We start from the raw sequence: 26,350 nt of genomic DNA on the forward strand, positions 1-26,350 counted from the left end.
TGGAGATGGTCACACAGACCCGGATTTGATTATACAAAGAAAAAATAGGTCTTTGCGTGTATCCAGACTTAACAAATTACCATATAGTAGAGTTCATGGACTAAAACGCCCTCTGCAGACAAAATATAAGATGTCAAGCAAGTCGATATCCACAATCTCTTCAGAACAGACCTCTCCCAAGAGAGGATGTGCCGTGTAATTAAAGTGATGATTGTGTTGTGTAAAGTTGTTGAGATAAGGGTTCAGTAGTGTCTCGATCGCAGTCTATAAGACTTAAAGCACAAGTAAGTGCGGGCGAATAAGATAAACTCTGCATTGCAGATTGGGACCGGCACAAAATCAAATCAAATTCGGGCAAAGAAGCAAAATCAAATGTTTGATGCTGCTGTGCCTTGCAAAAGCTTTTCATCTCTAGGGATAAAAAAAAGAAAATCTGATCTGTCAATACGTTGGTTTGCAATTACCCGAGCAGACAGTGTGAAATGAGTTTGAAAATGCAGGCGATTCCTTCAACATCGAGTCCAAAATAATACAACCTGAGAGTATCATAAGGTAAGTAAAGTGGGGATTAAACACCATGAATCATTGGCAACCACCATAAAAAGAGCCTGAGCTGTGAAGATATTGTGAAGAATAATTGAAGACATTGCACGTTTTTCCAGTAATCCCCTCCTGGTCATACTCCTAAAATCCAAGCTTAATGCGCACCTTAACTTTCCCCCCTATATGTGGAACCATCTTCTGAAGACTGTTCAATCCCATTCTTTCCAACAGGGATTCACCAATTCATGTCATCCCCCATCCTTAGCTCCAATCTTTTTTTTTACCCCTATTGACAGCTGTGCTTCATCTGCTCCTCTCTCTCCTATTTTCTTGTTTGTGCATTCCCCTGTTTGCCAGGTCCAACTGTTACCCCACTACCCCCATTGCCAATGCATAGCCTCAAATCACTTCACTCTTCCATGCCCCTCCAGCTTGGAAATAAAAATTAAAAATAAGTCAAAGAACCAGAAACAAACTCAAAAAGGCAAATTCTAATAAGCCATAGATTGAACTTTGAAACAAGACCAAATGGTGGAGAAGATGTTTTAAATAGTGCACCGAGTCAGCCTCAATTCACCTTCCCAACGCCACACTTGTTAGGATAAACCCAAGATGATAAATAATATTATGCAATTCGATAATAATAATAATAAAAATTTGAGAAATGACCAGAAAGGACCAGAAAGGACCACAGCTATTGTTAAAATGCAAATCATTGCACGAGTGCACATTGATGAGAATGGTTTTCTTTGTATTCCAGGATATATGCTCATGGAAGAGTGAGGTGAGGGAAGGTAGAAGGCAAAGAAGGTGGAGTAGTGGGGCAAAGCACGGACACAACAAGCAAAGGAATGAATGCACAAGAAAGGAGAGAGAGAGAGAGGGCACGAGAGAAAACATAGCAACCTTCAAGATGGGAAGAGGTACGAGAAGATTAATGAGGAAAGAAAAGATTAAAGGTCGTGATGGAGCATGACCTGAGGTCATGATGGTCAAACTTTTAATAGTTTAAATATTGTGAATGTGGAAAAATAAGGCTAGCTTTAATAGTTACCTGGAAGGCCCACCAAACTGTTCTGGTTTCACTGCCGCTCTTCATGATGAAACACTGCGATATAAACCTGAAGGCAGGTCCATTAAATTGCGAGCACTGGATACCATCAATAACGGCTGAAGATTGAGTTACGAAATCTAACTTTTTCACCGCACTGATGCTGATATACCTGTTAATTTATAGCCAAATAGTTGGAGGTATCCAAACTATTTTTATGTGCTCTATTTTCTACTTTATTTTCTACACATTTTCTACATTTTCTAATAAACACCATTATCTGTACAGGTAAGTTCATCATGAGAATCCAGATGATCCAAGTGGATGGTTCATAATTTAAGAGCTGCAGGTCAGGAGAATTCTTTGGAAATATGTGGGAATTTAAAATTTTATCAGGATGTTCGTACTTGATCGTTTGTGCTCCACGAATGCAAATGGAGAAGAAATGTCAAAATACACTTTTTAAAAATGCTTTTTCTGCCATGAATTCACACTAGCTTTTTGGCCTCAATGCAATAATGGCTCATTCGAACCGCGTTTAGAAGCATTCTTTCTCAATCACCGCCTTTGCAGCTAACCCTGCCTCCTTCCCCTAAAACCTGTCCCTCTCCCATAATCCGTGCCTTCAACATGGATGGAGATACATTAAACCCGGATAGCAAGACACACAAAATTAGATTGTCCGCCCATGTGTCACAGCAACGTACATCATCATGTATCCAGGTACGTGGGCCAACCTCATGACGTTATCCTCATCGATTATTTTGGGTTCTCCATTGTTACATTTTACTTTTTCACATATGTACAGCTCTCATCCAGTCTCAAACATTCAATAATCCAAAAACATTAGGATATCAATTTCATGGTGAATCATTGTCGGTATGCCAGCAAAACAATGCATCGTCCCAAGTCGGAAAGACATTCATCTCCCGATGGAGGGAGGTCGTAGTCGGGGTGCATTAGGTGATAAATTTGATTTTTCAGTTTAATTCGATGTAAAATTATCACGAGCAAAGTACCCACCCTACGTCCCTCCGGGTGATCTTGTTCCAAGTATGCAACAAGATATCCTGACACATCCCTTTATTTGGATGATGCATAAGTGACAGACTACTGCCTTGATCACTCCTGAAAATAAAAAATAACCCAGGTCATGTAGTGATTGATGTACATGAAGAAAAAACGTGCCAACTGCTTATGTGCAGAAATAATACATCATGATTATGCTGCATAGCTTGGATAATTCAAATTGCACTGGCCCAAAGGTTGACACCAGAGGCCTGAGGACTGAAGCTTATACATACTGTCACCTTCACAAGGCCCATGACACCTATTGGCTCCATCCTTTCGATATTTCATGATACTTTTAACAGTCGCTTCGGATGTTTTACACTGAATGGAACATTTATAGGGAGGGCATGGAGATTGTGACTATGACACTTAAGAACATGTCTTAGGCTTACCAATATGGCAGATGTATGACATTTTTTCAGGTTACAATTGTGGGTGATGTCTGGTCAGCTGACCAACCAATGGGTGTAGAGCAGCATACATACACAGTTATATAGCCTAACATTTCAAAAAGTTGAGGACAAGTTATGACAAAAACTAGGTGGATGAGTTGGTTAGGTGACAAGATCAAGCTGATTATATTTTGGTAAAGGTCCAGATGCAGATCCGGTCTATCAGTGGGATCCAAAACGTAAACTGTTCAGCTTGGTGGAGATATGCTCTCGACTGAGTGCCGTTCTAGTTCTCCTACTGTTTTCCCTTCATGTACCCAAATATATCTGTTGATCCACTTCCCCCTGTGTTTTGTTCTTCCATGAACCTCAATCCCTGCAGATACATATATATGTATATATATATATATATATATATATATATATATATATATATATATATATATATATATATATATATATATATATATATCACCGCAGATTTGTGTATATATACATACATATATATATATATATATATATATGTATATATATATATATATATATATATATATATATATATATATATATACATATATACATACACAAATCTGCGCCCGCCGGCGTGCGAACGTCCGCTTTTAGCCGAATCGCGGCCGTACGCCCACCGGACGAACAATTCAGTCGCGACTTTCCGGAACAGCGCCGAAAACCAGTCACGGGTGTGCTCCAAGTGCACACCACGGCCTAGTCAATATTCTACCCGTGCGTGACAGGGTCAATCGCCGAATTATCGATATACCTAATTATTCGCGCGGGCATCCTACCGAGAGACCGTACCTCAGCGAGGTCTGCTCGGACACGAACCGCTTAAGCGGTTCGTTCCGTTCTGGGATAACCGAGGGGGGTATTATCGTGAGACCTCGCTGGACCCGATTCTTTTATCGGCTATCAAAAAGCCCGCTACCATTCCGAAATGCAATATGGCGTTTCAATGGGGGAAAATGACACGACGAACAGGTTCACATTCAAACAAGCACATTTATTATTTACACACATACACAATCAAGCAATGAATCGGCGGGAAGGGACAAGACACGAGCAAGACAAAGCACAACGACCATCTATTTATTATGTTCAGTCACTTATACAGTTCTACTTGCAGACATGGCGCCACAACATTCACACAAAAGAAAAGAAAAGCCCCAGGACAGACGAGGGGCAGACTGGACCTCTTTGGGTCTTTATTGCACGGAGCCGTGTAGACCGCAGAGGATCCGCGAGACCGTTGCAGGTTACCTCCACCCTCGTGGTGCCTCGATGGGGCGACCCGCGACGTCCCGTCCCCACGGCAGCGAGCGTAGCCACGGTTGAGCCCAGGCCTTGCCAAGCGGCCGGGTGATTCGGGCCTCAGCCGGCGACGCGTTGAGAGGAACGAACGGGTCTTGATGCTCTTCCAAAGTTAATGCTCTTTGAAAGAACCCGTCCATCCCTCAGCGATGCTCGAACTGTGCCGAAGCCCGATCACGCAGACCGTTTGGCACTGGCTGGCGAGCTCTCTCCGACTCTTTCCACACGAACCACACAGCTCACATGTTCTCCGCTCTCCTGGACTTCTCTCCCGACTGTGTTCTCCAGGCTTCAGGCTCCCACTCGGCTCCCCGACCTCTCCAGACTGACTCTCCACCGACTTCACCGAAAGACTCCGAACTGGCGCTCCGCTTGGCCTTTTCTAGGGCCCAAGAGACGAGATCTGACCTCCGCTCTCTGACCTTCGACCCCCACAGGCCCCGCCCCTTTCTCTCTTTTGATCTGAATTCCGAGGCGAAGCTTCCACAGAGGGGATGTGCGCGAGATCACCGAACTTGCGCGGTGAGCAAACCCCCGTGTGTGCCTGCAGCGATGCCGTTCGATGTGGACTTTCCGCGGCTGGTGCAAAGATGGCATCGCTTCGGGGATGAAGGTGAGGCGATGCTATTCGGGTTGGTCTATTGGGGGAGATGCGGTTTGGGAGATGGTGAGGAGATGTCGTTGTTGTAAAGGCGGTGTGGAGAGGGTGGTTGGTGGTTGGTGGTTGGAATTGTGGAGGAGGTGGTTGGTGGTTGGCAAGGTGGAGAAGGTGGTTGGTGGGTGGCATGGAGAAGGTGGTTGGCGGGTGGCGTGGAGAAGGTGGTTGGTGGGTGGCGTGGAGAAGGTGGTTGGTGGGTGTCGTGGTGGAGAAGGTGGTTGGTGGGTGACATGGTGGAGAAGGTGGTTGGTCCAAAATAACGATAGTAAAGAAAAACGGCTAACTCAAAGATCACGCCCTGGGCGACACGAATAATTCCCATTAATCAACGGTGGGGAAATCTAACTGAACACGGACTTATCGGCATAACTGAACTCAGGACCTATATGGTGTTCTGCGAATTTCCACAGCCGTAACAATATATATATATATATATATATATATATATATATATATATATATATATATATATATATATATATATATATATATATATATATATATATATATATATATATATATATATATATACATACATATATCAAAATGCACGACAAAAGACAAGGCAGTGCAATGGTGAACCCAAGATGACCAATCCAGTGACATGTTACATTGGAAATATGTTCCTGTTATGAAGGCGTTACACATCAAACTCTGAAAGACTGAAAGAAAAAAAAAAATCAAAGCACTTTCAAAAATCGTTACATTGATTGCTATTTCCTTAACGGAGAGGAAAGATGAGGAGGTTGAATTGATTGTAAAGTTCTAATCCTGCTAACTGCAATGCATCTTATCTGCATTGGGAGGCAAATTGCATGAAACAAATGCCTCATTTTGTCTAATTGAGAGCATTTTCATTAAAGGTCTTAAAGAGGCCAATTAGGATTGCCAAATTATATATATATATATATATATATATATATATATATATATATATATATATATATATATATATATATATATATATATATATATATATATATAAACTAAAGGTTATTTTCTCAAAAGGAAAGGTAATCCTTTACCCAAAACATTCAATCTGTTCTAAAATGTATCAAATAAAAGAGGAAAACAATAAATGGTAAACCCTGAACACGCATGCGCGCGTGCACACACACACACCAGGAAAAAAAACTTAAGGTATATTGAAATATGCAATGATCCTAAAACTAAGGATGTCCTCAAGGGGAAACTTGAGGAAAACTTTAATAAATCCTCAAATCTTTCCTTTAGAATGCTTTATGCAACCAGGCCTATATCCTCAATGTGAGTTATGTACAGTCCAAGCTCCTCCATGAGCCTTCATCATCGCCATCAATGTACCATACCCTTGACAATGTGTTCATGCTGCCAAAGCAGACTCTTTGCAAGGATTAAGCTGGGTGCTTTGCCATTACCTTCCCAGCAGTGAGTCGGGTGGAAATTTGTCATCTTTTTTGGATTAAGCTTGCCTGCTCTTTGCAAAGGACACTGTGGGATCTTTAAATTCCACCAAGTAATGCGGGCAGATTTAGTTTAGGCATCGAGAATAACGTCGATCAGATGGATGACACACACACATTAATGAATTGCTCTGCATGCAATACACCAGGATAGAAGTATATAGCTGGGTCAGAATTGGAACCCAGGCCATTGGGTTTGCAGTTTCTGGTTTCCGATGATGGCAGCTTTCCTTCTCCTCTCTGAGAGGCCGGCTTCCAAAATTAAGTACTGTAAACCGTTCTGGATACGTTTCTGTTGTCGTCGATTGTTGTGTAGTTTTGTTTGTGTTGATTGCCGTTCGTTCCGTGTGCTCATTCCTTTGTGTTTTGTATGCCTATTTTGTGAACTTGATATCGTGTATCTATCTCAGCGAGTCTGCACCTACCGATGAGGCTTACAATCCCTGTTGCTGACCCACGAATCAACTGTGGTCCACCTATGCTTGTGGAAACACGGGCTGCGGTGAACCAGTTGAAACGGGGCAAAGCTCCAGGGATCTGTGGCATCCATGCCGAACTTCTCAAGGCTGGTGGAAATGCTGCACTCGTGTCGTTGCATGCAGTTTTGTGCTCTGCCTGGAACACAGGCATCATCCCAACTGACTGGAAGAGGGGCCTTGTTGTCCCTCTCTGGAAAGGGAAGGGTGATCGCCAAGACTGCAACAACTACCGAGGGGTGACGCTGCTCTCAGTGCCGGGCAAGGTCTTTGCTCGGATAATTCTTGATAGGGTTCGCCACCATCTGCTTGAGCACCAGCGTCCAGATCAGTCAGGCTTTACACCAAAGACGTCAACGATTGACCGTATCCTTGCCCTTCGTGTCCTCACCGAACGCAGACGAGAGTTTCGGCAGGGGCTGCTTGCAGCCTATGTTGATCTCTGTAAAGCGTTCGATTCAGTGAATCGGAATGTCCTCTGGAGGATTCTTGGTCTTCGTGGGGTGCCACCAAAACTGATCGATCTGATGTCTGAACTCTACTCTGGTTCTGAAAGTGCTGTGAAGTGTGGTGGTACCACCTCTGACTTATTTCCCGTTGTTACTGGAGTTCGTCAGGGATGTGTACTTGCCCCCACACTTTTCAGCACTTGTATGGACTGGATTTTAGGGAGGATGTCGGAGAGATCAAGTTGTGGTGCATCGTTTGGGAATGTCAAGATCTCGGACCTTGATTTTGCAGATGATGCAGTCATCTTTGCGGAGACTTTAGACATCCTTTTGGGGGCCCTCGAAGTGCTGAATGAGGAGTCGGAGCCGCTGGGATTACGGGTTTCTTGGGTCAAAACTAAGATCCAGGCTTTCGGTGACATCTTGGATGCTGCTGTCCTGTCTGTGTCTGTTTGTGGTGAGGATGTTGAGGTCGTGGAGAGATTCACTTACCTTGGCAGTGATATTCATGTCTCTGCTGGCTGCGAGTCAGAGGTCAATAGACGTCTGGGTCGGGCCTGGGGAGTCATGGATTCACTGGATCATGGGGTGTGGCGCTGCCGGTACCTGTGCGGGAGGACGAAAGTCCGAGTCTTCAGGTCCTTTGTACTTCCAGTCTTGCTCTATGGGTGCGAGACTTGGACTCTGACCAAGGATCTGAGACAGAGACTTAATTCCTTTGGTACCAGGTGTCTTCGGAGAATCCTTGGCTATCGCTGGTCGGATTTTGTGTCCAACGAGCGGTTGCTGAGAGAGACTCGGATGAGATTTGTTACCCGAATAGTCCGTGAGCATCAGTTGCGGCTGTATGGACATGTGGCTCGTTTTCCTGATGCTGATCCTGCTCACCAGATTCTCTCAGCGAGGGAGTCTCATGAGTGGAGGAGGCCAGTGGGTCGACCACGTGCCTCATGGTTGCAGCAGGTTGACCATCATCTCAAGGAGATGGGGATGGGCCTGGCATCTGCCTGGGGGATGGCCAGACGGAGGCCCCTGGAGTACCGGCGGAAAGTGGACGCAGCGACGCGCTGTTCTGGCACATACTCCCATACCTGACCTGAACAGGGTCCAGAACACTGCCTTGAGGAACTCCAGCCTGGACAGGAAGAGGGGTTGAGAGAACTCCATTTCGGGCCACACTTTGGCTGTGACAGGAGAGGAAGTCTGCAAGCCATGAGTAGAGGTGTCCTTGGACACCAGAGGAAGAGAGTTTGTTGAGCAGGGCAGGGTGCCAGACTGTAGCGAAGGCATGCGATATGTCGAGGGAGATGGCTCTAATTTCATGTCTGGCATTGAGGACCTCCATCCATTGTTGGGAGAGCAGAAGCAGCATATCCAGGGTAGAATGACCTGGTCTGAAACCAAATTGATGATCGGAAATCAAGCCATTGGAGAAGAGGAAGGATTTAATGTCTGAAGCGATGATTGATTCCATAACCTTGCTGTTGATTGGGAGAAGGCTGATTGGTCTGTAGTTGCAGGGATCTGTTTTTGCACCATTTTATGCAGAGTGGTAATGTTTGCTGATTTCCAAGCAGATGGCAGATGACCTTGAGCAAATAAGAGACGAATAGAACAGAGAGAGGGAGAGCAAGAGCAGCAGAGCAGGTTTTTAGGACACGTGGGCTGATGTCATCTGGACCAGTTACAGAATCTGAGTTGAGGTTTGGCAGCACACTCTTCACCTTGTCAGGAGAAATGGGCACAGAATCCAGGAACAGTTTTGGGTGCGACTGGGTTAGGTGGGTACAGAAAGCGATGGGTTTGGGACACAAGATTTAGAAGCAATCACGGAGTTTAGGCATTCAGCCTTTTCATGTGCAGTGTCAGCTGTGTGGAAATTTGAGGTAAGGGATGGGATGGATGGGGAACGTACACCAGAAACATACTTAACTAGAGGCTACCAGGATTTGGAGGAGGGAGACAGGTTTGAGAGTTCAGACTTGAGATTAAAAAGATGTTGTTTTCTGGCTCTCCTGAGGGTGGACACACACTTGTTACAAGCTTTGTGGAAGGAACTGAGATTACCTTCAGTTGTATTAGCCTTCCATGAGGTGAAGGCAAGTTCTTTTAGGACAACTGCCTCGCCACAAGCTTCAGTGTACCATGGGTGGGATGAGGGGAAGGACAACTGAAGACAAGATTGGATAAATCTCTCCATGAGAGAGAGCAAGTTTCTGTGAAATAATTCCCAGGATGGGTCGATGTTGGAGGAAGTAGAGATGGGAGACCAGTCTAGAATTTTGATGTCTGCTTGAAGTCCCTGCCAGTCGGCCTGAGTGAAATGCCAGACTCAACCGCACTGAGGAGGTTCTCTAATAACAGCCAGAGTGATGTCTACTTTGACAAACATGCGGTTAGATGAACAGATTGGAGCGGATGAAGAACAGCAGATATTTTCAGGGAAATTTGTCAAAATCAGATCCAGAAGAGACGGAGTACCATTGGTTGAGATCCGGGTCGGGAAGTTGATAGATTGTCTTAGTCCCAATGAGTCACAGAAGTCTTTTGCTGAAGTGTCATGGCAGGTGAGAGAGGTACCCACACCTAGCCAACTGGAATGATGGCAGTTGAAGTCACCACATATGAGGTTGGGATGAGAGGATAGAAGTTGGTCCATATTTTCGGAGAGCGAGATGTAAATGGAGTCATCACTGTTTGGTGGACAGTACAACACATTTATAAATATGAGGTGGGAGTGGCGGGGAAGCCGTAGCCAGAGGTATTTCTGTGGGTGTGGGGGAGAGAGGGCAGTGCATGGTGAGTGAGGAATAGAGTCTTTGGTGAAGAAAGCAACTCCGCCACCAGGACTAGGCTCAGGTCTGTCATACCAGAGCATGGAGTAATCAGGGAGATACTAGGGAGTCAGAGATGTTTTGAAGGAGGAAAGTTTCTGTTAAGCAGATTATGTTTGGTTTGTCAGGGGCAACCTGTATGGAAAGATCTGTCAGGTTTGAGCAAAGGTCCCGGATGTTTGAGGTCCACACTGTTAAGGAAGATGAAGACAGAGGGGAAGAGGTTTTGTGTGCAGGGGAAGGGAGGGGGAGGGTAGGACGAGAGTGGAGGGGGTGGATGTCAGGAGAGTTGTTGAAAGAGAAGAGCTTGGGAAGAGATTGCAGAAGAGCTTGGGGAGAGGGCCGGATGAGGAGGAGAAATGGCTCAGTGATGATGGGCTGAGGTACAGTGGGGAGTAAAAAGAGAGGGGGCAGAGGGCAGTTGAAAATTGGAGGAGGTGGAGTGATGAGGTGGAAGTGAGAGTGAGGGAGAAGGAGGCACCTTTGTGAATGTGAGGAAGGGTAACTTTGGGTAGGGGGTGTGAGGGGGAAGATTGGAGGGAGAAGAGTGAGAGGGGAGAGTTGAGGGAGAAGGGTAAGGGGGAGAGTTGAGAAGGAGGGGAGACGATGAGAGCAAGCATGGCCAAGGTGCAGGAGGGCGATGGAAGAGGTGGAGAGAGAGGAAGAATGAAACTTGGTAGAGGTATTGTGAAGAAGAAGGGAGTGGGCAGGGGAAGGTACAAGATTTGCGGGATTGGGAAGAGGGGGAGGTGTGCCGAGAGCAAGGAAGGAGCATGTTTGTGGTGATGATGAGTGTACTGATTGAGAGACTGAGATATCTGTTAGGTTAGAATGGAGCCCACAGATGTTAGTACACCCCACACTTTGGGACAACAGAGGAGGAGCTGATACTGAAGCAGAAGACAGTGAAGAGGTGCCAAGAGTGGAGGTAGGATGAGGGGCAAGATAGGAGGGGTAAGGAGACTGGATAACAGGTGAGGGTTTCAGAGGAGGTAGATTTAAGGAGGTGGGGTGAATTGGCACTGAAGTTGGAAATAAAAGGACGATTGATGGAACATGAACATACATTGCAAACTCGGATTTTTTAAAGATTTCAGTCAGAGATACGATTAAAGACATTACGTGAGGGATGCAATGAAGGAGAATTAAGAGAATGGAGAAAAGAACCATTGTAACAGTGGGACGTTTTAGACATGGGATGAAGGAAAGGTCGAATTGAAAAGTCTTGTGAAGAAGAAAAAGAGTCGTGAATTATGACACAATACCAAGAACCACACGTGTGAAAGAGGACGTTGGAACATTATAAGAGACCATTTTTTAAATTTTTTGAGAAAGATTACGTAAGATTAGGAAAAGGAAAGGTTGAAGAAAAATCATAAAGGTGTATGGTGAATGTGGGTTGGCAAAAGTAGTAGATGGTAGATCGGCAGAAGAAGGAGGAAGAAGAGAAGAGTCGGTACAGGAAGTCACGTGGTCACGTGGGGTACAACCTGAGGTTAAAGGTATTTTTTTTTAATTTTGAGACAAGAAATGGAGGGTATAGTTGAGAGGAATAGTAGGGTGGATGGAAAAGCGAAGAAAATAAACAAACTGATGGTAATATGGAGAAAATACAAGAAACATGATTGTGCACAGAACCGGGAAGAAGGGTAGGCCTCGAGGAAACCCGAGATGAAAATACGACGAAAAATCCACAATGAGCACAAGTTTTAATACAAGACCAAACTAGAAACACACAGTAAACACAGAGATAACAACATGACAGTAAATATACCATCAGAGATGGGGAATCCCCCGCCATTGAATGAAAAAGGTCATACATATTCCAGATAATAAGGGAGGTGAATTGGAAACAAGACACCATTTGGTCATCATCTCGAAAAAGTTCCCCAGGGGTGAGGAACGTAGTAACCAAAAATAATTGAAATCAGATAAGCGTTTTTCCATTTATTACAAAAAACATTTTTTTCAAGATGGCCAACCCAGTCGGCCATCTTGGATCCGGCCATGCCCAAAATCAATAGGGTTCTTCCTTTTAAGGTGGTACATGTGTGACTCAAATTACAAATCGATATGGCGAACAGTTTATGAGTTATCGTACTCACAGCTATAAACGTTGACGCCGGGACGGACGGACAGACGGACGGACGGACAGCCAGACGACCTGGGTGACAACAATATCCCCTTTCCGCCACGCGGCGGGGGATAAAAACGTGACAAAACGACGGGAAGCGACGTAAACCCTTGCCAAGAAACTGCTTCTGCAGCACCAATGCTCTGTAACAGAATATAGTACATCAGAATCAGAAGACCTAACATGAATCCAGCTTGTTCACCCCATGTCCTGCTCCCCTTCCTTTTTATCTCATTCTTCCCTATGCCCACTCTTCCTCAAAATGTCCCTCGAACTTTCTGTTGGTATGTTTCCCCAGTTCCATAATATGCCGGTCCATTCTGAGTTTTTGCTGTTCTACGAGCCTCAACTTTTTAGACAAGGAAAAAGGCGAGTCTGCGTACCTCTGGGATATACTGCCAACCCTCCGTAAGCATTCTTTCTCAATGTAAAACACAAAAACACTTATGCAAGTCGATTTCCATTACATCCCCACTGGTTCAGGTGCAGATTTTATGAATAAACACATTGTGATCAAGCGATGATCCTTCAAAACGTGCCGGATGCGCTCGCTTTGACATAAATGCTGTCAAGCTCATGACGCAGGCAACTCGAAGCAAGAGAATGACGAGTCTATAGACTGAATAAATAAATCTCATCAAACATGTTCTCAACCTAAAGGCTGTAAAGTGAAGGGATTGAATGTTTGAAGATTGAAACAACACACCCGAGACGTGCTTGCACAATGCAACGCCAATCAGTTCATGAGCACCTGTGGCATTGCATCGGCTTTCAAGCTAAACTTGATCCCATTTGATGGAACAAGTGGATTGGGAATTAATGTCAATTTAGAAATCACTTTGTGCACACGGATATGACTGATATAACCATAAACGGGAGTATTTAATTACTGAAGACTTTGTATACGTCTTGCTGGATGGTATTCCGCCTGCGGTGCAATTGAAGGTGCCAGGAGTTCCGTTAGACTGGAATGTCGGGCAAAGCACAGGGGCAGCCCGAGCAAGGACTTCCAGCCGGACAGTGACTCCTGATAGCAGGGTGCCTTTACAACCAGGTACTCAAGCCGTGGCCGTTATTGGAAAGGACGGCTCAAGTCAATTCAAATCACGGGCTCCACATTCGACAAAAGGATCTGCCGTTTTGCTATCCATAGCTTACAGAGAGGGGGAATGGGAACTTTCGAATACAGCTTGGCGAATCGTATGACTCAAGCAAAGGTCACCAAGACCATTGGCTCTTTTGCTCTGATGAAGGGGTTCAATGACATCACAGCACCTCTTTTCCCAAGGCAGTTGACAAACTCTTACCAACTTGAGATTAATAAATCCTGCTGTTCACAAGGACCGTTATCACAAACACTTGTATCAGGAATCAGGCAAAGCTTAGGCCAAAAAGGGTGGATCATTCAAGAGGACAAATGCTGCTATCAGCATCGTCAATGTAAAAGTCACAGAATTTATATATATATATAATTCCAACTTTGTCTCTCCACAAGGAAATGCCCTCCATATGAAATGTTCCTCTGCAAACAATCCATAGAATAACTAGAAGGGCACTCGATAGAGCGCATACCTCTGCCGCACAATGTCTGATCCAAGAGAACATATCGGGCCCATTACATTTTTGAAATATCTTGCAATAAAGTACAATATCGTTTTTGGCCCCATCTCTCAATGGTGAAGAATCACTTAAAAAATTCTAGTTGTCGGATCCGGAACGAGATATTCACCAAAATCGAATCAGTTCGTCCTTGTCACACACACACCCAACCCGTCCATCAAATATAATCTGGATTAGTCCACAACTTTTTGAGATATCCTACACACAAACAAACAAACAGACAGACCGAAAGAAAGAAGTGAAAACATAACCTCCTTCACCTCCGGTGGCAGAGGTATTAATTACAAAGAACGGCAAACTTTGAGTGAACTATGTACTTTGATCATTTCCAGAACAGCTCTGCTTGAGCAGGTCATAACATCATGGGGAGTTGAAACCAAACATTTCAGAAAATAGAAATTCATTGTGTGGCGGCAGTTGTGGATACAAGCCAACTCACAATCCCCTAAATGTCACCTTCCAGAGCATGTATGGAATTTTGAATCCCATCTCAATCGTTAGGGATAGGCAAAGCGTCAGATCACACGCCATCGGTGCCAACATCAGAAATGACAAACCTTGACGCCTTCTTGTTGGTCCATCTGTGTTATCTGCAGCCCCTGGTGCACGATCAGCATGGCACTGCATGCGGAGAACCCAGACCATGTACACCGTACCTTGCACTTCGGTGGCACACCAGCGTACGGTTTCTCCCTGAGCCGCCCAAGCACTCAGGATAGAGTGGAAGGGGGGTGGTGGACAGGAGGTGAACGGGACAGAGTAGGGGGTCTGGCACACCCACCAGGTTCCACCCCTCCCACAACGACAGCACGGAGCGGTCTCTGAGCCTTCATCCATCAATGCAGTTGGACTCGCACTCTCGTAATTTAATTGCTGCAATGAATAGAACCGTGTAACATGAGAAAAACAAAACAAAACAAAACTACAGTTCTGCCATCCATCTCTTCAAAAATACACTCAATTCGCTTTCATGCTCAACCTGCGATTACAGGTGCACAATCTTCGTAACTCGGTGTGCACGTGAATTGAAAGGTACACGATGAAATTAATAATATATTGGGTAAATAACAGGCTTTACTCTAGTAACGTTTATCGTATTGCTCGATTTGGTGTCAAAGCTTGGTGTTGGCTTAATGCTTAGAGAGGGGGCTGGCTTAAGATCTTAAGGTCTTGAGTTTGAGCCCCAGTTGTGCCGCTGAAATTAGACCAGGTGGGGTTTCCTCGGCCTGTCATCCTTCTTCAGAGGTCGGAAAAATGAGCATCAGTCACCCATATGTACATGAGACTAATCAGTAACCTCAGCTTATGTTTAAATTGTTCACACGTAGAACCAAAGCATTCAATGTGGAAGGGATTGTTAGGATATGTAGTGCATGGCTGCGAGTCACATCATTTCTAGCAGTGTGTGGTTATGACACTGATGCAGTGCCTCATGTACGTTTGGAAAGGAATTTGTAATTTCATCATGGTGGTGGTGACGACTTGCCGACTCTACGTCAAAAGATGTTGTAGTATCTTTAATGGCCAACAACTAATGCTAAGCAGATGGGACACCCAGCTTAATATGCATCCAAAGGCCCTGCCTGGGAATCATCAATCCCACAACCAAACTCAGGCTCAACATCTCAAATGCAAGTGAGCTACCTCTGCACCTGTCAGGGCGCAGTAATCTCGTTTGGTAGTTTCATCAAAGGAAAAATGTGGGGGTGGGGAAAGTGGGGAGGGGGGGCTGCATCTTGGAGTACACCCTCCTTCAGTGGGGAAATTGAGGCCGATGTCCTGTCTGCAAATTCGATGTCAAACATCACAAGCTGATTTATTCCAGGTGTATGCCTTTTGGTCGTTGCAACAAAGTTCTCAGATGTTACATGTACGATTTTATCAATTGTAAGTCTCGCTGGGAAACCTGCATGTGTGAAACGGTCAAGTTAAGCTGGTTTCTACCCTTCTGGGCATTGCTTCACGATTATGGACAGAAAAAAAAACATTTCTCGACGACAAAGCAGCTCTGGTTTCTAAATTATTAAGAGCTTCAAGAACTGATGTGACACGGCTTCAATTTCCAACACAATGGGACAGCAAATGCAGCGAGTTGATGGACAATCCTGGGAACATTGCTGACTCTCGCGATTAGATCATTTTGAAATATCGATGGAAAGATGCCTCGATTAACCAGAGGATCCAAGACCTGCATGTAACTTGGAAAGAAACTGCAGACATTCTGACCACCGCACACACCACCGCAATCTGACCCAGGAAGATTACCCCGTGCTTTTCCTCCGATCATCAAGGAATGGGAGTTCCGAAGGCTTTGCTCCAATCCCGTCATCCGGTGAGCTTCCCTGCAAAGGGCAGCAACACAGGAGGTACTCCCACGAGTGGGTTTTAAGTGTTCTTTGAATTTGTGGGTTTTGCGGAATGAAGTGTTTTACGGTGGCCGGAGTGCAAATCCTGCCACCAACCTCCTAAGAAGAAGTAACCCAACTGCAGGAGGACGTCCGCAGACACAGTTGGGCACACAAACAAGCAAGTGAATGAACAGACAGGAAAGGAGGAGAAAAAATGAAAGGTGCACATATAATCAGGTTGGATGTGGGAAGGGTTAATGATGATAGAAAAGATAATGGGTAGGGAGGGTGAATAACATTAGGTAATGGTGTGTTGTCATTTTGAAGCCCTGGAGGAAAGAGTGGGATTGTGTTGCCTCAGGAGCACCTTCACAAAGTATTTTGAAGATCAATTGGACAACAACAAAACCTCTCCATCTGTGGCCGGAAACTGGCACAGCTTTCAATGGTACCACAACACAACCACAACGCAAAAGCATTTCACGCATCCCCAAAAGGTCGATATGGTTGCTGAACGAATGACCTTCCACGTGGATGAACGGACTTCGGCGTATCGGTCGATGATAACTCCTCTTCTGGACAAGCTATGAATGTCTAAGCTGATAGATATGGGGAAGATGCTGTTGCAGATGAAATTGCCACCTCCATCCCTCCATTGATAGCTGATGGAAGAAGGTGAGGCAAATGATAGCCGATAGAGTATATGTGTGTGTATATTTTTATATGTGTATATATATTGTTACGGATTTCAGAATCCGGTCTGATGAATGCATCCACACATCCAGGTCCTCAGACAGTTATTTCCTTAAACGCATGTTCAGATTAGCCCCACCCCCATGTCTCATGGGATCTTAAATGTGATGCGTTGAGAAGGGTAAAGGATAGATCCCCTCTCTTTTGGGAAGCTTTTTTATTTACGACAGACACGTTCACACAAATTTCTTTCACAAACTCTGAGGCCCGCCCCCATTCTTTCTCAGCAACAATCTTTCGTGAGCTCTGACACCCGCCTTTCTTAAGAATGCATGGGTCATCATGGTAACCGTGCATAAGTGGGGCGGGGTGAGCTTGGGGCGGACTGCACCCACGGAGACAGCCCGCAGATATAAAACGAACGGGAGGTACGCTCTGTGAGGAGAAAAGCGGGAGAGAGGAAAGCGAAGGCGAAAGAAAGCCAGGGAGGGAGAAGAGAACGAGAAGTAAGCTTGAGAAGCGAGCAAGAAGCGGGTGTCTGACCAACGCCAACAACGAGACAATTCGTCCTTCCCAGTGCTTCAGCAAGCGAGCATGTGGTGCGCGTATGGGAGTGAGCAGCGCCGACAACAAGGGAGGCACAGGTCGGTCACCAACAACACCAGGGTCTAAACCCGCGACGGACGATCTCGGTGCCCTGCATACTTTGACTGGCGTTCAAGGCTGCCCCGCGAGAGGGTGCACGGCAAAGCTGGGTGCTGGCGACGGACGTGACACGCACGCACGAATTTTCAGGACGTTTTCGCTTCACAGACGACTTTCTGGTGAGCGAGCCGATTCTTCCCCCCCCCCCCCCCACTGAATGATCTGATGGGTACCCTTGTCTGTGTTTGGCTGTAAATAAGTCAACCCCCGATAAGCATCTGCTCTTTCTCTTTCCTGGCATTTTGATTGATTTTGCTTTGAAATTCATTCTTTATTTACCTCAGAAAATAAAAAGTTATTTTTATTTATTTAATTTATTATTAACAAATCAGTTGTCGATTTCCAATTTGTCCGTGTTTGTCCTTTCCTTCCATTGGTCTAGCATTGTCCGAACTGAGATAGACTGGGAGGTAATTACCACAGATTTGACCAAAAATACTCGGCACGCATCAGCGGTTAAAACGCTCAGTCGCCCTAATTCAAATCTAATCAGACAGGGAACAAGGCCCTTTTCAGGGAACAAGTAATGGGTTAGCAACTGCAGCTGTTCTGCAGCAATGGAAGTAAATTAAGCCTTGAAAGTTGATGCAAACAATTCCTACAGGTGACCCAACTTTTGTTGATTCATTACAAACCCTCTGTCTGTATAAAAGCAGTGTTGGAACAGACTGTGTTGCTGCACTCTCTGAAGCATTATTTGGACAATATTGCACTGCAGGAAGTAGTGTAATGCTATCATAGTGGTGAGAAAAGGACAATAAACAAAGGAAGAGAGACAGACCATGATAACCTATAAATGTGTAGGTCTTTCCTTTGGAGAAATAGCAAAGGAAGCCAAGGTGTCAGTGAGTACAGTTTCCTAGACCATCAAAAGGCACTTTGAAACTGGAGGAAACTCTGACAGGAAGAGGTCTGGCAGACCCAAAGCCACAACACAAACAGAAGACAAGTTTCTGAGAGTCAACAGCTTGCATGATAGGGGGCTCACAGGACAGCAGCTTGAAGCACAGCTTAACACTGGTCGAAGTAAGGAAGTCTCAGTTTCAACTGTGAAGAGAAGACTTCGAGCTGCAGGTTCGACAGGTCGAGTGGCAGTAAAAAAAGCCATTGCTAAGATGGCAAAATAAGAAAAAGAGGCTTGCCTGGGCCATGAAGCACCACCAGTGGACTACTGAAAACTGAAAGAAGGTCTTATGGACCGATTAATCAAAATTTGAAATCTTCGGTTCATCACGCAGGGTTTTTGTACGCCGTCGAGTCGGCAAAAGGATGGTTCCTCAGTGTGTGACACCAACTGTCAAACATGGAGGAGGAAGCGTGATGACCTGGGGCTCTTTTGCTGGATCCACAGTCGGCGACTTGCACAGAGTGACTGGCATCCTGAACCAAAAGGGCGACCACAGCATTTTGCAGCGCCATGCAATACCCTCTGGTCTACGCCTAGTTGGTCAGGGGTTCATCCTACAGCAAGATAACGACCCAAAATGTAGCTCCAGGCTATGTCAGAACTACCTTAGGAGAAACGAACAAGACGGTCGGCTTCACATCATAGAATGGCCAGCACAGTCTCCAGACTTAAACCCTATTGAGCTGCTTTGGGATGAACTGGACAGAAGAGTGAAAGCAAAGCAACCTACAAGTGCAACACATTTGTGGAAACCTCTGCAACAGTGTTGGGAAGAACTTTCCGAACAATATTTGATTTCCATTGGAGAAAGAATGCCACAAGTATGTTCGGTTGTTATATCTGCAAAAGGTGGCTACTTTGATGAGTCAAGATTTTAGATTAAATTTTGTTCAACAAAACGATTCCATTACTTCTTTTTTATCTGCAATTGTTTATTTGTTCTATGCTTTAACTTCAGAGTACATTGAAACATTAAACTGCTTAAATTTCAGTAAAAGCTGGAAAAATTGGGGTGTTCTAAAACTTTTCACCGGTAGTGTATATATATATGTATATGTATATATATATATATATATATATATATATATATATATATATATATATATATATATATATATATATATATATATATATATATATATTGTTGCGGCTTCGGGTACCGATCCACCAGCTTGTCACTCAGGGGGGTTGATCCCTGGTTGTCCTCGGTAGAGCCGGACCTGGGGCCACCGCTCACAATTAACGTTGTGGTAGGGTGGCTTGTTTTAAAACCACGAACGCCGCCCAGTTAACCACGAGTTTGTGTCCACCATCTAATTATGCCGTTTAACTAGAGGTCACGTGGTTATCTGAGCGGGGAGCGCGCCCTCGGCAAAGCACCAATCTTATCTTGATTAGATCTTAATTTGGGCGGCCGAGTGTTTATCGTTGGTGTGTGCCAACTATGACGGGTCAATTAGTTTGGTAATTACCTCCCAGTCTGTCTAGGTTCAGACAATGCTGGATCAATGGAAGGAAAGGACAAGCACGGACAGGTTGATACGTCAACAAAGAATTTATTAATAAGAAAAAAAAAACAGAAGAACTTTTTATTTCCTTGTGGTGAAAATAAGTAAATTCAAACCTAGCAAAATAATCTCAAGCAAATAAAGAATGAATTAGCCATTGATAGAAAAACAGACAAAGAGCAGATGCTTATCACTATGACTTACTTAACAATTAAACACGAGGCAAGGGTACCCAGCAGATCAGTCAGGGGGGGGGGGGGAGAGAAATCCAGTTTCGGCTTCCCAAGCATAAGTCATCGTGCGTCAAATAAAATGTCCCGAAATGTGTCAGCATGCCTTGGTCCATTGCCAGCGCCCTGCCTAACTGTGCACCCACGCGCAAACAGGCTTGAACACCAATCGACGTCACATCGTCACCCCCAGGAACCAGAGACGCCAAGAATCAGGTCCGCCAAGAGCAGGTCTCGAGCAGAACCAGCATTAGCTGTCCAAGCATCACTCACAGTCAGGAGCCACCAGGAGCCACAACCAACGGACAGCTGTAAGGAGCTGTGAGGCACTGTGAGGAACTGTGAGATGCTGTGAGAATCTGTAAGGCGCTGATGCACTGTGAGAAGTTGTCACCAGTGATCAGAGCTGCAAGGCTGCAAGGCCATCAACTGTCACAAACTCAACTGTCACAAACTCAACTGTCGCCAGCTCACCAACCGTCCGACTGGAACTGAATGGAGCTGAAAATAGCCGTCACCCAGCTGTCACAAACTATCACAAAACTCTCAGAACTGTAAGAAGTCGCAACCAGCTGTCACCAACTGTCACAAAACTGTCGCCAAGTCCTTTTCATCGGCAGCCAGTCTGGGCGAAGCCTCAAGCAGACTTCAGCCAAATCCACCTTGCCTGTTGGTGCATCATTGCATGTGACAAACTGCCAATCTCGTGATCATTCCTTCCTTACCAGAACGAGATGCAACCCCAAATCAGCACAGGCCTGGCTTACAATGCCATGTTTGTGGTGCTGGACGAACGGCAAAAAGCAGCCATTTGCCAGAATTACCGAGCGAAAACGTGAAGCGCTCATAAAACGTCAACAACCATCCACAGAGCTGCCAAACGTCGCCGGAAAAAGGTGGGCGTCAACATCGGTGAAAGAGGTGGGTGTCGAACGTCGATGGAAAATAGTGGATGAGGTAAATGATCCACAACCGTATTTGACCATCAGAATAACTGCTCAGGAAAAGCCCGCGGTGTGCTAATCAAATGTCCTGTAAGTCGAAGGTGTAAATAAATGGTCCACCTCCAAGCCAATGTGTCCTGATGGAAAGGGGGTAGACCAGCCTCCGTTGGGCTAACGGCTATCTCATGTGCATGAATGTGTCTGTCGTAAAGAGAAAAAGGCCATCCCATAAGAAAGGGAATCTATTCTATACCCCTCTCAACGCATCAAATTTAGAATCCCACCAAACATGGGGATGGGTCTATCCTGGACATGCATTTAGGGAAATAAAGTGCCATGACAGGTGAGAGATGTACCCACACCTAGCCAACTGGCATGATGACAATTGAAGATACAGACCAATCAGCCTTCTCCCAATCATCAGCAAGGTTATGGAATTCATCATCGCTTCAGACATTAAATCCTTCCTCTTTTCCAATGGCCTGATTTCCGATCATCAATATGGTTTCAGGCCAGGTCACTCCACCCTGGATATTCTGCTTCTGCTCTACCAACAATGGATGGAGATCCTCAATGCCGGACATGAAATCAGAGCCATATCCCTAGACATATCACGTGCTTTTGACACAGTCTGGCACCCTGCCCTGCTCACCAAACTCTCTTCCTATGGTATCCAAGGCCATCTCCACTCATGGCTCGCAGACTTCCTCTCCTGTCACAGTCAATGTGTGGCCCTAAATGGCGTTCTTTCATCCCCTCTTCCTGTCCAGGCTCAAGACAGCATTCTGGGCCCTGTTCTTTTTCTGGTTTTCATCAATGATCTCTCCAATTCTCTGGAAGATCCTCTTTATCTCTTTGCTGATGACTCCACCCTCTGCCGTACCATCGGTCATCCCTCAGACCAGCAAGCAGCAGCTTCTTCGCTCACTGCTGATCTGGATAAAATCACAAACTGGTCCAACACGTGGAACATGTCTTTCAATCCGGACAAATCTCACACTCTCACTATGTCTCTTCGAAAGGACCGTATAGAAACCCCCCCCCAACCACTTTCTCAACAATCCTCTGGAAGAAGTCCCTTCTTTCAAGCTTCTGGGTCTCATGATCTGCCATGATCTTTCCAGGGAAAGCTACATTTACAGCCTGGCCTCCAAAGCCAGTCGCCGACTGGGAATCCTCCATCGTGCAAAGTCCTTCCTCGGCCCACCTGAGCTCCTAACCACATACAAAGCTTTCGTCCGCAGCCTGATGGAGTACTCTTCTCCCCTCTGGGCTGGTGGTCCTGCCTCCAACCTTTCTCAGCTTCACGCTATGGAAACCAAGGCACTTTGGATCATAGGCATCTCCAGCGATGAGGCTGAGTCATTGGGCTCTCACTCTCTCACCGCAGACAGGTCGGTGGTCTTTCTGTATTCTACAATCTCCTCTCCAGTCTTGCCCCCCCCCCCCACCCTGCTCTCTCTGTGATTTGTTCACACCACATTTCCACAGGGCGCTCAAGGTCCGCCAACAACCCCCTTCTGGTAAAACTACCAAAATCACTAATCACTGCTCACCTTCACTCTTTCATTCCTCTTTTTTCCCTCATTTGGAATAAACTCTCACTCTATTCAATCCTATCCTTCCCTCCAGGCCTTCAAAACAGCTGTGCACCACCACCTCTTATCATCCCCCATCCAAATCCTCGATCTTTTCTACCCCCGTTAATCCACCCCAAGCCCTCCTCCTTCAAATTCCCTGATTTCCTCCTTGAAAGTCCCTGTAATGTCCATCTTGTATTCTCCATGTTCCCACCCCATCCCTCTCCCTTCCAGAGATCTCCTAATGTCTCCGTTCCCCACTATTTTGTCCTTCCCACTCCCGCCCCTCTTGCTGTGTGTTGTGTGTTTGCTCTCATACAAGCCTCGATACGGTATACAAAAAAAAAAACTGTCTGAGGACCTAAGTGTTTGTTTGCATTAGTCGGATCTGATTCTGAAATCCATTAAAATATATGAGTGTATATATATATATATATATATATATATACATATATACATACATACACACACACACACACACACACACACACACACACACACACACACACACACACACACACACACACACACACACACACATACCGAAACGTGGAGTGTGACAAGCACTTCCCCCAATCCCCATTGGACATAGTCCTACACCAAAGTGTCACCTCCATCCCTCCATTGTCACCTCCATTGTTCCTGTGGAACAATTCCAGGAAGCTTGCAATGGATGCCCTATTCTGCAGAAGGTGCAAGGATACGTTTCCAGAGGGTAGCCTTGCAATGTGAAGGGCATTGACCCAAGTGTACTTTCCTACTTTAGCATTTGGAATGAACTGGCTGTACAGGAGGATTACTTGGTCCGGGGCACTCACCGTGTGATAGCGCCAACAGAACTTCACCCCAAGTTAATCCAGCTTGCCCATGATACGCATCAAGGTATTGTAATGACTAAACAAAGGCTGTGTGGCCTTTACTGGTGGCCAGGGATGGACTCCCAAGTGGAAGTTGCCATCAAGTCGTGCATTACTTGCCAAATGCATGATAAAACAGCTGTCACTCGGGTTCCACCTTTGCAACCAGTTCCGCTTCCTAATGCTGCTTGACAACGGCCAAGTGGACTGTCGCTATGCCATTACCTTAATTGATTACTTCAGCAAATGGCCAGAAGTAGTCTTTACGACCCAAGTAACATCTGCTACAGTTATCAAGTTCCTAACTCCAGTATTTGGTTGTGAACGAAATCCGCAGGAACTTATCTCTGACAATGGATCTCAGTTTGTTTCAACTGAGTTTGAAACATTCCTGCAGGAAAGAAACATCAAACACTGCCGTTGTTCTATCTATTGCCCACAAGCCAACAGAGAGATAGAACGCTTCAACAGAGTGTTTAAGGACTGTTTACATCCTGCAGATCTCAAAGGGAAGCCCTGGAAATAATTCGTACCAGACTTCTTGCAAATGTATCGAGCTACAAGACATGCAACAACTCATCAAACCCCTGCTGAACTTCTACATGGACGTACATTGCACACCAAGTTGCACATTGGGGATCGTCAAATCAGCGTACCTGCGGCAAGACTCGAGGATGTGAGATGCAGTGTTCAACAGAAACAAGAGAAATCTAAACGAGCGAAACCTTCCACCCTCCAATGTGGTTCTTTCATACGATTTTGGAAACCTGGACTTCACCAGAAAGGACAAAATAAGTTTACCCAACCCCTCAAGATCAGTGAACAGAGAGGTCCTGCTACCTTCAGACTCTCTGATGGGAAAGTATGGAATGAAATCCATCTAGCACCTGCAATTGAGACCTCAAATGTACTTTCTACTGGAAGTACGACAGGTTCTAAGGGTGATAGGGCACATAGCTCTGTCCAACAAAAGCCTCAACGAGTTTTTACCCCAGGTGTTTGTCATGGGACGAGATATCGTCGAGCACCTGAATGGACCAAGGACTGTGTCACGTGGCATGTTGTCTTGCATTACATGCTAACCTTTTTTGTTGTTGGGGGGTGGGGGGGGGTTTCATTACCAGTTGTTATTTTCACAAAAAAAGGAATATGTGGCATTGGGAGGTGCATGAATATTAATGAATGCAAGATGAGGTGGAACCGAGAGTGACATCAGCGGGCTGTTGAGTGAGTGGAGCAGGAGATGCCACTAAAAACGGTTGAGCTGAAGATCCTTCATGTGGGCTGTCTTTGGAACCCAACAGAAGTGAAGACAGCCGATAGCTGATGATCACCACAAATATGGTAGATGGGAGCAGATCCGTTGGATATCCAAAGTGGTCCTTCTCTGTGCCGAGTCACTGCATCGTGTCTGCCCAATGACAAACTCGTTATACAAATGTGACGTCAGGTGATCAGAAGTAGTCGATTTTTTTTTTAATTAGAATCATAGTTCTTGCCAAATAGTATCAACGAATAAGGCGGGAAAAAGCTCGTCAACTAGGCCAAGTTAACAAGAATCGGAACGAGGTGGAATGTTAGTTTGGTTAAATCAAAACCGAATGTTAAAACCAAGAGCATGAAGTTCTCGCATTATTTCCTTTATGAAAACAATTCAACGATACGTGGATTTGCAAAGAGAATCCCATTGAATAGTTAAAAGGAAAAAAACCCACTAACTCAATCAACACCAAAAAAGCCTTAAAAATTTGCTCTCTCCAAGAGCTCTTTACAATCGCCCACCAGTCTATGTGGAATCAATCAGAAATGGCTATGATACAGTAACGTGATGTAGGACCAGAAAAATGTTTGCACATGCTCAGTCTTGCAAAGCAGGTCATCACAAACCTTCACATCACTTTCATTACTTTTGTTTATTACACTCATCACTGTTACGTTTACTTGAATATTTATTTGTTAAAATAAATAAACGACCCAAAGGCACCTTCTTTTACAGGGTTTAGGCAGGATGTACTGCACTACACTGTACTGTGTGTGTAAATATATGCTGTGTACAAACACATCAGGTTAAATGGAAGACCTGGAGCGGTGCTGCTGGAGAGGAATGAAAATTTAGGTGAACTCTCGTGCTGGGTAGTGATTTGGATTTTGTAAAATAAGTATTCACTCACATTACATTCATCTATTAATTACTAAAACTCTCTTCTTGTATGTATGTACGTATGTATGTATGTTCCCGAAATACAGGCAAAACGGTACACGATAGCACAAAAATTTTTGGCCCACCTTACTCACCATTCTCCTGCGGTGTGCAGTATCAAGTTTCGTTCAAATCGGGCAATGAAAAAAATTATTAAAAATTCAATTCCCGATTCAGTCAAGTACTCTTCGGGAGTATTTGATGAATGCAAACAACCTCAGCGGTATAGTTCGCTGGAGCTATCTTTTTTTTTTCTTGAAATTATTTAATAAAAAATCTCAAACATTTAGTATAGACAAAGAAGGATTTATTTTTAAGCATAAAATAAGCATCGCCATTTTGATCTAATACTTCTGTGTTCATTAATAAATAATATTAC

At 45.0% G+C, this 26,350-nt stretch overlaps 1 protein-coding gene across 3 annotated transcripts in view; it reads right to left on the reverse strand.

Annotated features, from left to right (window-relative positions):
* LOC147028193 (inactive dipeptidyl peptidase 10-like) overlaps positions 1-26,350 on the reverse strand; it is a 504,934-nt gene that overhangs the window by 455,970 nt on the left and 22,614 nt on the right. Inside the window, exon 1 of one of the 3 annotated variants that reach the window (XM_085878341.1) lies at positions 14,557-14,814. The exons of the other annotated variants lie outside the window; for them this stretch is intronic. Coding sequence (XP_085734467.1) covers positions 14,557-14,616 — 60 coding nt within the window. The 5' untranslated portion in view covers positions 14,617-14,814. Of the gene's footprint in view, positions 1-14,556; positions 14,815-26,350 lie in introns of those variants that run through there. 3 annotated transcript variants of the gene reach the window in all.

The sequence above is a fragment of the Eptatretus burgeri genome, chromosome 4, assembly GCF_056783735.1.
Source record: "Eptatretus burgeri isolate ZD-2024b chromosome 4, Ebu_testis_v1, whole genome shotgun sequence".
NCBI lineage: Eukaryota > Metazoa > Chordata > Myxini > Myxiniformes > Myxinidae > Eptatretus > Eptatretus burgeri.